Below are 16249 nucleotides of genomic sequence, written 5' to 3' on the forward strand. Positions count from 1 at the left end.
ACTGTGTACACTCCGACTTCAAGCTCAAATGAGACCGAACGGGGATTTCTCGCTCCTCCTCGTGTATGCATGATCGAGAGAGAATACCGAAGTGTCCAATAGCAGCAGGATCCCATGTCATCATCCAACCTCAACCCCCCTCCCAAACTCGAAAAGAAACTGACAAGAAACCGGGAAGAAAACCCATTTCGCGCTTATTTTTGTACTTTGTCTTGTGCTACAATTTTCCCTATAAATATTTCAATGGAACAAAACCCACGCACGTGTCTTTGATCATGGTAGCGAAGGCTTACCGGAAGCGGGCATCTATTGATCTCTTCCTCCCCCACGCCCACCCTCATCTCCATCTCCCCCTTAAACAGGGGGAAAGTCAAGATACGGTATCGGTGTTCGATATCCAAAAGTAACAGAAAGAAATTCAATGTCGTCTGCATCTTCGGCTATTCTAAATATGGCGTTATGTTTGGATGGGTAGTGTAAACGGATGTGTCAGGTAATCTTTTCCCCATAGGATGTCTCGAGATGTAAAACCCAAGAATATATCGATATCAAAACAGCGTGAAGATCTCCCAATAGCATCTAGACTTACAGACTGCAATCCAGCCCTTGTCGTAGGGTATATGTACTACTTCTCCCGCGGTGACTTTCGTGGCAAGCTGGTAGGTTGGTGCAGCGGGCACGTTTGTGTGGCCCCCCTCCTTCCTCCTGTTCCCCCGGCTCTCATGTACGCTACGCGTTCGAACCCGGTAGCTGTAAGTCCACATCTCTTGTTCTCAATTTTTTTTCTTTCTGGCACATTTCCAGCTTTTTGTCTAGTTTTATTCCTGGGGGACTTCACTTCCAGCCATAAAGCGTCAAGCCGTTGAAGTTCAAGCAAAAGCAAACGATAATCTCCGTGCTTCACAGGCCAATAAGTCTAGTCGATACACACCTCTAACCGGCTACTTCATCATCACCTCCACCCGAGAGCACACCCTCGACACTCGAAATGTTGCAAGCAGAGGGCATCGAGAAGAACAGCCGAAGCGGAAGCATCGACGAGGGGAAGATCAGGAATGCAAAAAAAGTAGCAACCCATGGGGACAGCAGCAGTGACGTGTTTGATACTGTCTATACATGAGACATTCTTGTTTTGGGTGCTGGGTTTATGTCGGTTCATAGGTAGATTAAATCGCACACCCAAGGCTGCTTGCTTTGCTGATTTCCGCACGCGAAGCCTACCAATCACCTCCTAGAATCTCTCAACCCACTCGTCGTGTATGCTTCTAGGCTCTCAGTCCGTAACCAGCAAGATGATCATGTCCCTAAGCTCGAAAATGCACGCGTGTACCCAGTAATCGCATGCATACCACCGCCATTTGGGTTTGGACCAGCAGCAAAACCCCATAAGCAAACCGAGGAAGTGGCATGACACCGGTATCTAGGCCGTCGTATATAAGTAGTAAGAAAGTAGAAGAGGGGAGCAATATGACATAAAAAGAAACCCATTACATCATTAATCACTTAAATCATCAACCGCATATCAAAATCCATACATCGACATCGTGTATCCACTCTCAAGTTCCTCTTGTTCTTCCCATCTAATCCGTCTTCATCTCATCCGTTGGCAGTGGTGAACCTAGTGTCACCTCCGGGCTGCGACGCAGCCTCATCGCTTCCACGTAGCTCGTAGCAGCGGAAGGTGTTCCAGTCGACTGCGGCTCCTTGGATAGGTTCCCATCAGCATCACCCATTTCCCTGTCGATCCTTTCTTCTTGCCCCTTCGACGGGACAATCTGATTCTCCAATGTTGGCTCGGTTACAGATACCTGTCTAGGTAAATATGACGAAGAAGGGGGCAGATATGCCTCTGATGGTGGCTGTGGGAGAGGTGCTTGGATTTCTGATCCAGCAATCTCTTGCTCAGGCGCGTCCCTGCCAATACTGGCAAGCATTGCTTCATTCTCCAACACGGAGTCGGCGACTAGCTTGAGATTTTGTGCGTCCCTGGCGCTGAGGCCTTGCTGCTTAATAGGCTCTGGCTCTGGATGATCTCTTGGTAGGGTTTGGATATGAGGAGGCGGCGGTAGCGCGTGCGCGGACTCTCGGCGCCGATGCATCTCAAGCTCAATATCGAGCTCTTTTCCCTTGTCGGTGCTTGCAGTGGTGGGCGTCTTTGTGGCTAAAGAGTCCTTCCTGGTGGTTGCGCTGCTGCTGCCCGCCGTCTTTGGCGTGGACGGGACGATGACATTCAAAACGCAGTCGTCCAAATGTTCGTAGAATTCTTGCGCGGTGGCAAACTGACTTTGGCAGATGCTACATCTGGCGCCAACCCCACCGGACCGCCCCCCGGTGGTCAATATCAACTTTCTACTATTTGGTGGTGTCTGTTCAACGTTGTGCACGGCGGTCAAGTGGCGTTTGAACACATCGGCCCGGTTGAAAGCCTTCTCATATGCCGTCCCAGCTCCAGGACAAAAGGGGCATACCATGGTGCCCTTGTAATGCGTCAGCGCATGTCTGTTTTTGTCATACTTTCTGGCAAATCCCTTAATGTGGTACTCGCAGGACTCTATAGGGCACTTCTCGGGTCTTTCTTCCATGTGTGTGAGCATATGTGCCGTGAGATCCTTAAACACTCGGCCGCATTCAGGAATAGGACAACGGTTTCGAGCAGATGAGGTCGCGCTGGGCGGATGTGATGACTCATCGGCTTTCAACCCCGGGTTGGGAGCAAGGAAAACTCCCTGGCCGCCTTGCATTACGAGTTGCGGCGGCCCAGTAGCGCCAAGCCTGTCAACTGAAGGCATTAATAACGGCGGACCATGGTGTGGTTGTGATGGAGGAGGTGGTGGTGGAGGAGCTGGGGCAAGACGTGGTATCTCCAACACTGGAGCATGTTGTTCAGTCGGTGACATAAAGTCATGCATCGACTTGTAGTCTTGTGTCTCATCTTCACCACTTGAGGCGTCATCCTGATCCTGAATATCGATGGACTGCCGAACCTCACGCATCCAGTCCTTGAGAATCGCCATGGGCGGCCAGTCTCCGCTTGCTTTGCCCCCTCGATGAGGGTTGAAATGCGCTCTCCTCAGATGTGCAGCGGCATTGTAGTAGGCTCCATATCGTTTCTGTGTTACGCATGCCTTACACTTTGCCAACGGAACGACGGGTAACGGGGAGCCTGGCTCGTGCGGTTCCGTGCATACCCACCTCTTAACCAATGCAGCGTGTTTCGCATCGTTGTGCCTCCGAAGTTCATGCTCGCCTCGGAACCCCTCTGGATATTCGTTGCACTTCGTACAGTATACTCTTCGTAACGGTGGCCGCTGGTATGACGATCTGATTCTTGCAGCAGCAATGGGTGACGTTGGGCCTCGGCCACCTCCTCTCATGTATGTTGGGCTTTCAGCAACAGTATGCCGCCTTCCCGCCTCCATCACTTGAGAAGTCAGGATCCGATCTGACTCTCCTGTGAAAACATTGTAGGAAAAAGGCTCCTTCTCTGGTTGGGTTGATATCCTGGAATGCCATGGATTGGCAATCGATCGTGTATCTGGCAGTGGCTTTCTGGCATCTTCCCCCGATCTTGTAATGGGAGGCAGAAGAAATGACCCCGGCTTTGCTGGTGATCTCTGCTTCAGGAACCCATTGAAATAAGATCCTTCTATCTCCCCACTACCAAGATACATCAGAAAGTCCTTGGTGGTTGCGATACCCCGTTCAGTCCACGTACCCCTTTCCAATATAGTGGCTGCGGAAGTCAATAGCTCGCGGTCACCATGACTCATCTCGATGTCAGACCCGTCAAGCAGCATAGGCGCGGACCAAGTGAATACGCTCACCAGCGCTTTGTACACGGCATGCATGGCAGGAACGCCTTGCTGAGAAGGTGAAGTTATCCGTGATTGCGCCATTCGGTCCACCAACAAAGTCCTCACTACACTGAATATGCATAGTGAGTAGAAAAGGGCGAGCCAGCTCCGGGGATCCGGTATTGTAGGTCGCATTGTCTGGGCTTCAAAGGCCTGGAGAAATTGTGTCATGCAGTTGTATAACACACGGAAGCGACCGCACGTGTCCACATCGTCGAAGACCACATGGCTTCCGGGGCTCGTCATCTCTCCATGAATTGCGGGTTCCGGTTGCTGGAAGTCGTAGAAAAGCGTTTCACGAAGCAGAAGCTTGGCGCGATATAGGACAGGGTAGGTCGTCACTTCGTGCATCCGTCCGTCTGAGATCGAGCCGCTCAAGTGTAGCAGTTTCCAAAAGTTGTACATGGTCCCATTCAGGTTCCAACTGGAGGCAAGGACGTTTAGAACAGGGGGTGACCGTTCAACGGGTTCCTGAGAGAACGAAGCGAGTGTTGGATTGGCGAGCGGCAGGTTCGAGAGGTCGTCTGTCCACCAAAAGCGATCATTGAAATCCAAATGAGCCTTCACCATGTTGGTGACATCTGGGCCAACAGCGTAACCTCTGTCCAAGAATTCGTTCATGCTGCGGCGAATAGCAAGAGGAGAAGTCATGGGCGTCTGCATCTGTCTGGGTGACAGATAGGCTGGAAGATCGATCAGCAGTTGAGGTATCACATATGGCAGTATTCCACGTACCTGGAAGCATAATGTCGGTGAGATTACTCAGTGATCCTCGAAAACACCCAAGGGCTCCCCAGAAATCATTATTCGGAGAGCTTGCCATGTCGGGGCAGAACGCACAGGGATCATTGGAATCGCACTGTACAAGTTAGTGGATAGTTCCGTGGATCGCAGGGGAAATTTACTCACGCTCTTCTTCATCGTTCTACACCGTAGACAGGGCCCATTTTCCCTCAGAAGTCGAAGCTCTCCTATGGACTCCAATCGCGGCTGGCCTACTCGGCTACGCTTCAGGGGCGGAAGTAACGGGTCAACCTCGGAGTCAACCGAGCCTCTAGGAGGTCCAGGAGGCTTCTCCGGAACAAAAGAATAGCTCTTAAGGGCTTCGCGGTGATCCTTTGGTTGGCTACTCGTTGCTAGAGGAGCAAGCTGAAGGCCCGAGTTAGGACGAGGGAGGTGGTGATATGAAGAGGGTGGTTTGTGATATTCTCCATTATAGCTCGCACTCAACGGCTCAGGGAAGATCATGGGCGGGGTGCCACCGAAGGAGAGACCTGAGTCCCTCTTGTACACGGCCGCGTGCTCTTTAACATGCTGGTCCCGGTCATCTGGATGAGGATATCCGTAGATGTAATGTGTGCAACGTTCATCCCAGCACTTGTGGGAGTGGTGTTGACGGAAAGCCAGTGGCAAGCTGTCGCGCAACCGAACAGCTTTGCAGACGGGATCGTAATGTGACAAATTCCTGTCCAGCCAAGCGGCATACCCTTCCGGTGCTTGGTCGCGATAGAACGCGTACTTGAGCACGTCAACGAATCTGGGGTCACCGAGATCGACGCCTAATGGCAACACAGATGGGTTTAGAACAGATTCAAGACAAAACGGGCGGGACGATGGTGACCTACCGTGCTCGAGACATGCACTTTCGATACATTCGCACTGATACTGAAGTGATCTTGCTTCCTCGATGTCAGACAAGACGGGAATCTTGTCAGACAATACTGTTTACGGCGCCATCAGCACGGGTGGCGCTTGGGTCGGTCCCACAGACCGGGACGTGAAGCTAATAAAACATGACGGGATAATGGATGTAATGAGATGAAGAAAGGCAGAGGGGCGGAAAGGCTCACGATTCTCGTCGGCATATGCGCGCAGGACACGGTACTTATGGCGCAACATGTCAAGCTCCACCTTGATGTTGGGTCCATATTTCTGAGGAAGAAGAGCGGCCAGCTTGGCCTGGATCTCGGCTTGTTGGTCGAGTAAGTGCTTGATGGCGGGATCCAGGGATGAGCCATAGGGCACAGAAGAAGGTGGCGGCGCAGATGGATGAGGATGGGCGTGGGTGTGGGCGTGAGGATGTGCGTGACTGTGAGGATGAGCCACCTGTTGAGGTGCAGCTACGGAGGCTGCAACGGAGCCGGGGCCGGTACCGGTAGCCGGACTGTGCCCGGGGCCGGGACCAGGGCCCGGAGGTGGTGCAAGGACCGACGGCGGAGGTGGGGGCGGCGGCGCAGTTAATGAGTGACGATGGTCCGGGCGCGAGAGGGCCGGCGACTGGACCGGTTGCGCTGGCGCCGGAGGCGGAGGAGGTGCGATATGTTCGGTGGCCATGGCGCGTGTGGATGAACAATAGCGTTGAGATTGGGGCCGGCGCTAAAGATGACTGCCGACCAGGTCGCACTGCCGGGTGCGTAGGAGATGAGGCGAGCAAGATTGAGAAAGCCTCCAGACCCGACGACAACAACAGTGATAGCGACGGGCTTACTCGCCCAACAGGCAAGGCGGTGCGAGACTGAAAAAAAAAACCGAGCACACCGAAGTCCCGTCTGGATGAGGTCCCCTCTGGATACTGCCGATGGCCCTGGGCAACCAGTGTTGCACCAGCTTCAGCTTGAAAGCCCACCAGCGAACTTTTTCCAATCTTCACGCATCAACAAGGGCCTTTGTGAGTTGAATTGCGCAACATGGTAGAGACGAGACGAGGGGCTGTGACGGACTGCGGCTTGTGGAAGCTGGGGTGTTTGGGCAGCCAGCTGCGTTGCATTACAAGGACATTCTGCTGGCGCGGACGTCGGGGCGGTACGGGGTGGTTGACGGCAGTCGGTGCTGTACGGGAGACGGAGGAGGGAATCCAGCGGATGGGCCGATGGGGAAGCGGATGGAGAAGCGGGGAGGCGGAGATAGATGACGGGGAGGCGCGACAACGGGGGTCCTGGCCGATGGAGAAAAGTGGAGGATTTTGTTGGGTTAATGTTCGGTGCGGTGCCGTGTGGGTTTTCCGGAACTGATGTGCGTGGGCGGGTTGAAGGAAAGCTCGCTGCAGGGCCTCGGGCTGCTCAGCCTCAGGCAACGGAGATGGTTCCTCCTTGCTGAGGAGAGCACGTAAAAAAAATGTGGACGAGTCCCCACGAGGGACAGGACGACAAACGTAGGTTTTTTTACATCTCTTTTTTTTTTTTTTTTTTTTTTTTTTTATGACGAGCTACTACAGTAGCCAGTGCGGTGGGATGGAAGTCAAGCGGGATGTGCGAGTCCAGTCTCCCGCACTTTCATATGGCTTGTCTGCCTGCCTGCCCCGGAGAACTGCACTACTACCAAGGTAGGTAGGGTAGATGGATGATCACAAGTCTTGAGCGGGAAGGTAGTGACCGCGGGCTGAGCTGATGGATGCCCTGGGGCTGTCACGGTCCGAACGCTGCTGACAATTCTTGTTCTCTCTTGGCTGTGACTGCCGCCGGCGCTTGTTTCTACCTCAGACTGTCTGGGCTTCCATTTGGAAGGTACCTTGTCTCAAATGATGGGTCTTTCCTTGCTCCCCATGAGGAGCTTTTCCTGGGTGCCCGTGTAAACCGAATGATAGGCAATTGTACGAGGGGGAAGGAACAGAGACAAAGAACGTAGAGTAGTTAGAATGTGGGAGGAGCACTCATTGGAAAGCTCTCAAAGGTATGGTAGGCACGTTTGACATGATTCACTGCGATAAGGACTACACTATTAACTCAACGGCGTTTCATCAGCCCCAGGTTTCTTGCGGCCACCTTCAGCCAATGGAGGAGTCGGAGGATGTGAAGACGTCGCAAGCTTTCCTCTCGGATCCTGGGTTTTATGTTTCTTGACAGCCAGATCAGCGCTGTGGTCTGCAGGTAGAGATGCATCCAAGCTGCCGACTATTTGACAGCTAGGCACAGCTGGAGGGTTCTGGCCGCAGCCAGAGCTTCAGGTTCTTCTAGCTGATATAGCTAGAATCATCAGGCCACCCGACCAAGACCTGTTGACCTAACGAGTCTAAGCACTTGAGGTTCTTATTTTGCCGTCTCTTTCTTTCTTCCCCACCTGCCTCTACTCCGTCCTGTCCTGTCATCCTGTGCGTAAATCTCCGTCCTATGGAGGACACGGCTACTCTCGGACCGGATGCTCAAGTCAAATCCTCAAGCTCAGCTTGGACGCGCATGCGTATGCCACCACCATATCCACTCACTCACTCCCTGATCCATCCATCCCGCTGCACAGCTCACTGCATGTCTGCAAGTGCAGTCCACCATGGTACACATGCACATGTATACAGTATTACACCTGAGCTCTCAAAACGACAAATGGGATTTCCATTCGGCTAGCCACTTCCTCCGCATGGAACCCCCCCTTCGGCGGGAGAAGCAGAGCCGGTCAAAATCGACTGGACGCCTCAACGCCCTGGGGGTGAGAGAAAGAGTCGCGATGTGAAAATGGAACTCGCCGTGATAGGGCTTGCTCACGGAGCCTTGCCGCATCTGGGCTAGCCTAGTCTGTACATGTGCTGATCTTAGCGAGGTCTCGACGACCGTTGAAAGCGTTCCGCCCGGGCCATGTCCGGCGGCGGGGGGCAAGCTCATTCTCCCTCCAAAGAAGTGGCCAACCATCCAATCATTGACCAGCGTCATTTGGCATTGGGATGAGAGGTGGATGCCAGCCGTAGTGCAGAACTCCACTGGAGCTTGCTGTGGGGTAAGAGCTCCGCTTCCCGCTCAGTCCCGCCCGTCTTCACCATTGCTTTCATGTGTGACGGAAGGCCCACTGCAACACAACATCATGCTCCATTTCAGCCAGGCAGTCACAGCCTCTGGCCCTCTGCACACCTCTTGCCAACCAATGCCAACATTTGTGTCTCTTCGTTCGTTGTCTGTTCTCACGGCAGACGCCATTTACACTGGAGAGAAACGGGTCGGTCTTCGTCTGTCATGACTTCCCGCTGCCAGCTGGCCGGCCATATTGGCGTCTGACTTGCCCGCGCCTTTAAGACGGCACGTCAACAGAGCTATGCAAGTGTCGAAAGCTACGACTTTGACGAATTTCAAGTCCACTCTCTCAAAGCAAGTTGTTGGCTCCTTCGCTCGACGCCTAGTGACTAGTCTGAATAGGGGAGACGCATGTAACCCATGGTGCACGTCACATCGGTACAGACGATTACGCATGAGAATAAAAGCGGCACGGCGGGTTGGAAACTACCTAGGTACCTACCTCTCAATTGATGGGATATGGGTTGGGCGGACAACAGGACGGGTTGTAGGTGGTGATGTTGAAAGGCTTACAGCACTCACTTATACCCTCCCTGTTTAAACCGTACACCATGAACTCTTCTCAATTAGACACACGGAGAACTGTCAACAGCCGCGACACCAGGAAACTCTCTCATCGATGGCGACTCTAGTCTTCTGCAACGCAGTCTCAGCTGGTCCCTGGACACCAGTATCCTCGGCACTTCTCGGACTGCCGTGCTTCAACGGCGTGACATCGGCCCATCCTTGAGCAATATGTACCGCTACCTTGCGAGCCTCCATGGTCACATTGAGTTGAGGAGCTGAGTTCCGATACTGGCCAGATCCCACCGAGCAGGCTTGGTTCGAGAAGAAACGAACATGTGGATTCTCCCAAGTCATCCCCAAGCGTACATCTAGATTTCTACAAAGTAATTTTCACAACATCCAACATCATCAACGCCAAAAAGACCGGTCAAGACCAAAGGTTGCCAACTTCACACGCAAATACTCAACTCGAGACTGCAGCTAGCCCAAAATCGCAAGTGAACCTAGCGAGTGTAGTCCATGGTCCTCCTGCACAGACCTAATAGGCCCCTCTCTTATCCAAAAATCGTCATCAAATCGCGGTTTTTTTTTTTTACAGACCTCCATCCAAGGCGGACGGCCAAGAAGTCTTATCATACGGGGGTGTTATACTCCATTCTTAAGATCCCGATTGGCACTTTGGAGACAATAGACAATGTCCCTGTTGATCCCAACCACCCCATTCGTTCTCCAACAACACCACGAGCATTCGCTGCGTGGGATGGAGTGGTACGAGCTCAACGGTCTTTCAGTTTCTGTCGTTTCAATCGGACATAACGAGTAGCATGGGCCATTTGACAAGGCTTCTTCTCATTAATGCTCTGAGAGGCAATAGGGCCGGCGCGGCTGGTTGGCGCCTTGTGCACCCGATAGGTGCGCTCAGCTGGTGACCTTGTCTTTGCGAGCCTCTTGAGACTTTATTACATGATGTACAGCGAGATGATCTCCTTGTCGGCCTTGTTGAGTTATTGAAGGTTTATTTTTCATGACTTTATTGTTTTACGTCGTAAGCCTCTCGCGTAAGGAGTATGTCAACGGCGTCCAATGCTATGGCCTCATATGTCGACGGACGGCACATCAGTTGGATGCGTTACGCATGTCCACTCTCTTATTGCTCGCTCATATTACTGAACTGATTGTCGAGTTGCCTTCTACATATCACATATCGCCCTCCCTCTTATAAAAACGTAGCCACGACCGCCGAGTAAATGTGTTAACCATTCATCTGAGCAGGTTCTACAAATCGTTTACTTGTATCTTTTTGCTTTTAAAGGAGTACGGCCCACTTGGCGGGATGGCTCAACAAGTTCCCATCCAAGACATAAACATTCCTCTTGGGAAAACCTACTTGCACCCTACGGTTTCCCTCAGGTGCCCGGGCTATAAGTTCAGATGTCCTTGGTCATAAGAAACAACCATCATTTTCTTGCCACTCAAAACCTCGTATTCCGAGCTTAGTAGTGCTGAATCCAGATACCAGAGCAATGATTAGATTATACCACATAATCTTACCCTATTATCAACTAGTTGTCACCGAGTTGCACTCACAGCGCTGTACTCTGCGACCGTCCTGCAAACACTGTACGTCTACATTTTCAATGGGAAGTAGTGTCCTGAAAGGGGGCAATACAACTTGAACTCTGTACTGGCTACTCATTTCTGAAGGGGACTGCTTGCGTTGACAGAAGAACAAAAAAAGCTATATATGTTGAAAAAAATAAAAAAAAAATAAAAAAATAAACAATCCCGAAGGTCTTTGCGGAATAAGGTACGTGCAGGAAATCGCGGGGTGCGAGCACCTAGCTTTTCCCTTGCTCTTCATTGACCTGACATTTGTCCAGTCATCTAGCTCCATGTTCCAAGAGCCTTTCAGGAAAAGTTACCAAGATTCAGACCAGTTCTGCGATTCAAGAAGTGAAACATATCGTCAAGAAGATAAGCAGAACATTATGTTAGGATCCACCACATTGTCAACACCGTACTTAGCAGCTCTTCTAGATGTATTTGGCTGTTACTCAGCCGCCCATGCATTATTGCACCTGTTCACACCCGGTTTGGTCAACCTCTAGACTCTGCTAGTGTCAAAGTGGGACCGAAGAGGTATTCTTCTCTTACTGATAGTGATCGTCTTTTTTTTCTTCTTTTTTTTTTCTTCTTTTTTTTTCTTTCCCCCCCCCCCCCCCCTCTGAGTGAAGCTTGGGAAGGTCATGGTTCTCGGTCTATGCTGATGATGTCTTTGCAGGAGGTTCGAAGCATGGCATTTGGCCATAGTTGGGCCTCCTTTCGAACGGACAAAAAAGATGTCGGCTTGGCTCTCGATGATACTGGCAATGTTACATGCTTCGTTGACAAATTCATTTAGAGGTGAGGCGAAATTTCCTGCCTGTTTCCACTCTGAGTTTTCCTCGATATTGAGCGATGAGTTAGGACCATAAGGTGTTGCACTCACGATTTGACTGAAACCCATGATATTGATATGTGCTAACCTAGGTAGATACTTGTTCATAATTCCATGGACTTGTCGAGCGCCTCCTGCAGCATGGATATCACTTCGACATAGAACTCCTGACAGAATTTCTCGCTTTGCAACCCTTCAATGTTGATGAAACTCTCGAGACAGCGCGTTACAGCCGAGGTGTATTCTGGTCCCGCTTCTGCGAGAACCGCGCCCTCGAATCCCTTACCAAGTTTGTGTTTCTCCATGTAGTCATCCAAACTCATCGTTGCGACGTTGTTTGCGGTGTCGCTAGTAGATTGCCCTGCTCCAGATGTAGCAGCACCCTGTTCGTCTGATGTTGACTTCATGTCCAATTCGTCAATTACCCGTCCGAGCATAATCTGTATCAAGATCAGACCAAAGGAGAAGACGGTTGTCTCTCTTTTTCGGGATCTTGGCATGAACCCAGTTGTCCCGGGCATTGCAGAGGAAGCGGCGGACAATGGCATTGACTTCTTGATGAAAGGGCGGTAAGGAAACCCAGATGAAAAATTGGAGTCTAAGGGTTCATCTTCAAGGCGGAACCAGATATCGTCGAGTGTGATGATCTTGGGCAGCCATGGGCTACTGTAGAGGTGAAGGATGTTGACGGCAATGCTGACGGCTAGCTGAAGCTGGTCTTGGAACTCTAGCCAAATCAGAGGTCCGTTACTCCCCTGCTGGAGACGAGCATCATGCGTGCGGTTGAGTAGTTGACGCAAGGTCAAACTAGATGGTAAATCGCCCGGTTGCCAGCGAAGAATAAAGGGAGCCTCGGGTATGTGTTGGCCTTTCGACATCAGCGGCGTTGGCGCGTACAGTCCGAACCGGCGCTCAGGATCTTCACGATCCACGATATTTCCATAAAAAACCCGCCCACTGTCCGTAGCAGGATATTTCTCATGCCTTCGAATGAGCTGACATATTCCATCAACAGAATTCGGCGCCAATGTCTTGAAGCAGCCCACAGCCTGTTGTTTACCTTTAGGCTCGATGATCATATCCAAAGAACCTTTGATCATCGCATTGACTGCCTTTCCCTTACTTTCTATACTCTGCAAAGCATGTCCTAGGAGTGACTGAGATCCTCGCCTATTCGAACCCTCCGGGGGTCGTTCGGCTGTTTTTGATTGCCCAGTTTTGTGTGATAACTGTCTCGCAGGCTTAGTTGATGATGGGCGAAGGCTGAGTGTTCTTGGTACGTGGTCGTCGGCTTTACGACTACCGAGACTGACGATACTAATCGAGAGATTATGCCAGCGCGATGGTTCTGCCGTAGACCCAACTGATATTGAGCCATTTGTATACAGCTCCAACGACACTGAAAAATCCAGATCCTTGGCCATTTCATTCTCAGTACTGCCGGGATCCATCTCCAAAGGTCTTGGGTTGAGCTTGAAGCATGCATCGTGGGGTCTTGCACAGCAGGCTGCTGTAGCTCCATCGAGAGCATTGGACAGGCTTTGTGAAATATCTCGCAATAGCTGGGTGAAGCGCCACTGAGAGCGATACCGTCGGTGAGGCTCTAGCCCTTTGTTGAGATCGACAAGCCTGTAGAGGCTTGAGTTTGTCGATTGGATTCTGGCAAGAACCGTGTCATAATCTTCCTTCTTGAGAGTAAAAGCAGTCTTTTTCTTGATCTCGGAATAGATGTCCTCTTTCGTAAAGAGTGAACACTACCCTTGACAGTCAGCGCTACATGTATGCTTCCTATAGTGTTGTAACATCCACACCTCTGCTGAAGATTATGGAGAAGGAGCGTAGGTTTCTTTGATGTATTTCACGTACCTTGAGGTCTGGGCCAAGTCCTAGCTTTATTACCAGCTCGTCTACCAGTTCCTTTAGATTCTGTATTCCACTTTCGATGGACGAATACGACTGTCCCAGCCGAAGACGAAGTGCTCGATTGAACTGCTCTCCCTTCCATTCGTGGCCAAAAGGATCCTTCAACATTATGTCAACCTTGGAGATGGGCGCGATGCCCTGAAGAAGCAATTCACAAGTGCATGTCAAAATGCAATGCTCGTTCGTCAAATCCGACTCGAGGGCATGGATGAATCGCACGGCGTTCCTATAGGAGGATAGGGCCTTTTTGTAGGTTTGCAATGTCTTAACCGCAATGGGCAGTACTCCCAGAATGAGACCTGCAACTTCTAGACCTGACATCGCCGGTGATCTATGTTGAGCAGTGTGGTGAGGATAGCTGTCAAAACTTGTGATATGTTGTCAAACTCCATCGTTAATAGAGGTACGCAACCGACACGGAAGTGACGAGCTTCGCTGAGCAAGGTGCAAAATGCCGACAACCCCTCTTCCGCTCTTATGGCGCCAATAGAGAGCAGTTTGATTGGGTTTACGGAAATACTAGGTAGCATCCAGCCGCTTGGAGAGCTCAACACTAACTGGTAAGTATGGTGTGGAAATTGATGTCTGATTCGTACCTCTAGAATAGGCATGAAATCAAGGTCAAAATGGAGATTTAATTGGAGTACTCCAATACTTCGCGTCCTTCCTCGACGCAGACCCTGTTCAGTAGCGTCCGCTGACATCTTCCTATAGAATTCGCGATTCATCCTCAGTCATTAATTATATATAGGAAAACACGTCTCAAGGATGTCTGATAATCCTAGGATAGCCCCCCTCGTGGCGTCAATTATCTTACCCTTCGACAAGCTCATTGCCAAATTGAACGCCAGCGATGGGCCACACGTACCCGCGGTCAGTTCATTGTTGGGAAGATTCAAACTGTGGTCAGCCAGCTCAGGAGCACACCGACCTCGAGGAACCCGGTCCCTCGAATTCAAACTTCGAGATGCATCTGCTTTACAGCGGCACGTCATTTCCCTTCTTGAAGAACTGCATGGCGTTGTTATCAAGATTACTGGAGGTATTACTATCCCAGGAAACGGCGGCTACCTGTTCGAATCTCGACCGTAATGAAGTATGAGACGTACTGACTGTGCGAAATCACAGCTTTGGATTCATCGACAGACCGCTCAACAGCTGAGATTTTGAGGATTCATAAGTGCAATGAAGCATTTGATGACGAGCTTACTGAGTACTTTTCCCGGAACGATAGTCAAGATGGATTCGTTTTCGATGAGCTCTTAGATGACAGCAAACACATCATTGATCGGCTACTTCGGCTTTCTCTTATAATCCGGAATCCTACACCCCACAACCATTTCTTGTCAAGACAAGCGGCGGAGGTCATTCAATATTCCGAGCCTTTTGATATCCATCATGTACACGAAAAGTTCCCCAAGCTCGCACGAGAAGTAGCGGAGCGACTAGGGAAGTCTTTGTCGGTTCGACGCCAGTACTTTCGGTATCGAGAGGAGCATTTCCACAGGCTTGCAGATGGCCTACCTGGTTCCGAGACCGAGCTATTGGACCCTCATGAGCAAGCCACAACCATTGCATCCCCAATACCGAACCATCTGGAAACAGTCAAAACGTGCGATATATCTTTTGACGACATTGACGGTAGATCCGAACTGTCGGCAACCTCGTATGCGGCGTCGGAAGTCAACTCAGATCAGCTACGAGTACCGCCAATGCCCAGCGGATACGCCAATGGACCCATCAAGTGCCCGTTCTGCCACTCCATAATCCAGATAGGTAGTCGACGCGACTGGAAGTACGGCAAGCCCCTACCCCTTTCTACATCCACGTAATCTCAGTATCGATATTAACAAAGTGAAGAAAGCATATCTTCAGGGACCTTCAACCTTATGCCTGCTTAGCTCATACATGCTCTGCAGCAAGCAAACTGTATGGGCGTCGCAAGGATTGGTCAAAACACATGTACCTTGAGCATTGGACGCTTTGGAAATGTCCATCCGGCTGCCACAAGTACATGCATTCAGCTGAGGAATTCCAGCAGCATCTCTCGTCCGTTCACAAGGATGAGTTATCCGAACACCATACCGGAAGCCTTGCCCGTCTTTGCAGCGTGTCTGATCCTGCTCAAGCCCGTGGGCCATGCATTTTCTGCGACCATCATCTCACGTCAGACAAGCTGTACATCTCACACGTGGCATTGCACCTCGAGCAGCTTTCTCTGTTTGCTCTTCCCTCGGTTGACTATGATCAAGATGAAGATGACGATGGGTTTGAGGAAGGTGACAAACAGGTTGACGATGACAAGACCGATGACACCAACTGCGAACCTGAGCAAGAAGTAAGCGAAGATAATAATAGCGACTCTGGCGACTCTAGTGTGCACGACCACGTCAATGATGATCATATTGACCATGGTGTGCATAAACTCTATGAGGGAAGGCACGTCAAATGGTACTGCGTAAGTACACCGTTTAACCCCACCAACATGCTTTTCCGTCATCTAACGGGCTTCAATAGTGTTATTGCAGATACGGCCCTTTACCTTGTCATTTGGACGAATTTTGTCCAGATTGTCGGCACCAGAGATGTTCTAAGTGTACAGTTACTACCATCGACTACAGTAGAGCCCATAGTTTTAGATAGATGACCTTCGCATTGCCTTAGAAGGCCCTGCTAGCCTACATAAATACCACCTTATATTCCCGATGAGGAGCCGCGGCCTCTGGCGTGGCATGACCTCTCGAGATACCTCA

At 50.9% G+C, this 16249-nt stretch overlaps 5 protein-coding genes across 5 annotated transcripts; 3 read left to right on the plus strand and 2 right to left on the minus strand.

The window, feature by feature from the left end:
• Positions 1-620: 620 nt before the first annotated feature.
• Positions 621-1095, plus strand: B0T23DRAFT_310793 (uncharacterized protein; the record flags this gene model as incomplete). Its single annotated transcript, XM_062834607.1, has 2 exons — positions 621-752; positions 817-1095. 2 exons carry the CDS (start codon positions 621-623, stop codon positions 1093-1095), a joined length of 411 nt encoding a protein of 136 aa, XP_062696048.1.
• Positions 1096-1369: 274 nt separating this feature from the next.
• B0T23DRAFT_93781 (uncharacterized protein) lies at positions 1370-6310 on the minus strand. Its single transcript, XM_062842007.1, has 5 exons — positions 5705-6310; positions 5480-5575; positions 4764-5413; positions 4590-4713; positions 1370-4537 (listed from the first exon to the last, which is right to left on the minus strand). The coding sequence occupies exons 1-5, from the start codon at positions 6186-6188 to the stop codon at positions 1581-1583; spliced, it is 4311 nt and encodes a 1436-aa protein (XP_062696049.1). The 5' UTR covers positions 6189-6310; the 3' UTR covers positions 1370-1580.
• B0T23DRAFT_402870 (uncharacterized protein) lies at positions 6276-6548 on the plus strand (the record flags this gene model as incomplete). The annotated part of the gene is made up of 2 exons (XM_062838722.1): positions 6276-6323; positions 6354-6548. 2 exons carry the CDS (start codon positions 6276-6278, stop codon positions 6546-6548), a joined length of 243 nt encoding a protein of 80 aa, XP_062696050.1.
• A 4977-nt stretch (positions 6549-11525) lies between these two features.
• On the minus strand, positions 11526-14050 carry B0T23DRAFT_375167 (uncharacterized protein). Its single transcript, XM_062836886.1, has 3 exons — positions 13440-14050; positions 11625-13327; positions 11526-11558 (listed from the first exon to the last, which is right to left on the minus strand). The coding sequence occupies exons 1-2, from the start codon at positions 13815-13817 to the stop codon at positions 11678-11680; spliced, it is 2028 nt and encodes a 675-aa protein (XP_062696051.1). The 5' UTR covers positions 13818-14050; the 3' UTR covers positions 11526-11558; positions 11625-11677.
• Positions 14051-14264: 214 nt separating this feature from the next.
• On the plus strand, positions 14265-16090 carry B0T23DRAFT_309690 (uncharacterized protein; the record flags this gene model as incomplete). The annotated part of the gene is made up of 5 exons (XM_062834539.1): positions 14265-14369; positions 14407-14584; positions 14655-15272; positions 15416-15954; positions 16025-16090. The coding sequence occupies 5 exons, from the start codon at positions 14265-14267 to the stop codon at positions 16088-16090; spliced, it is 1506 nt and encodes a 501-aa protein (XP_062696052.1).
• Positions 16091-16249: the final 159 nt, after the last annotated feature.

Source organism: Neurospora hispaniola, assembly GCF_033458365.1.
Source record: "Neurospora hispaniola strain FGSC 10403 chromosome Unknown B0T23scaffold_2, whole genome shotgun sequence".
In the NCBI taxonomy this organism is placed as follows: domain Eukaryota; kingdom Fungi; phylum Ascomycota; class Sordariomycetes; order Sordariales; family Sordariaceae; genus Neurospora; species Neurospora hispaniola.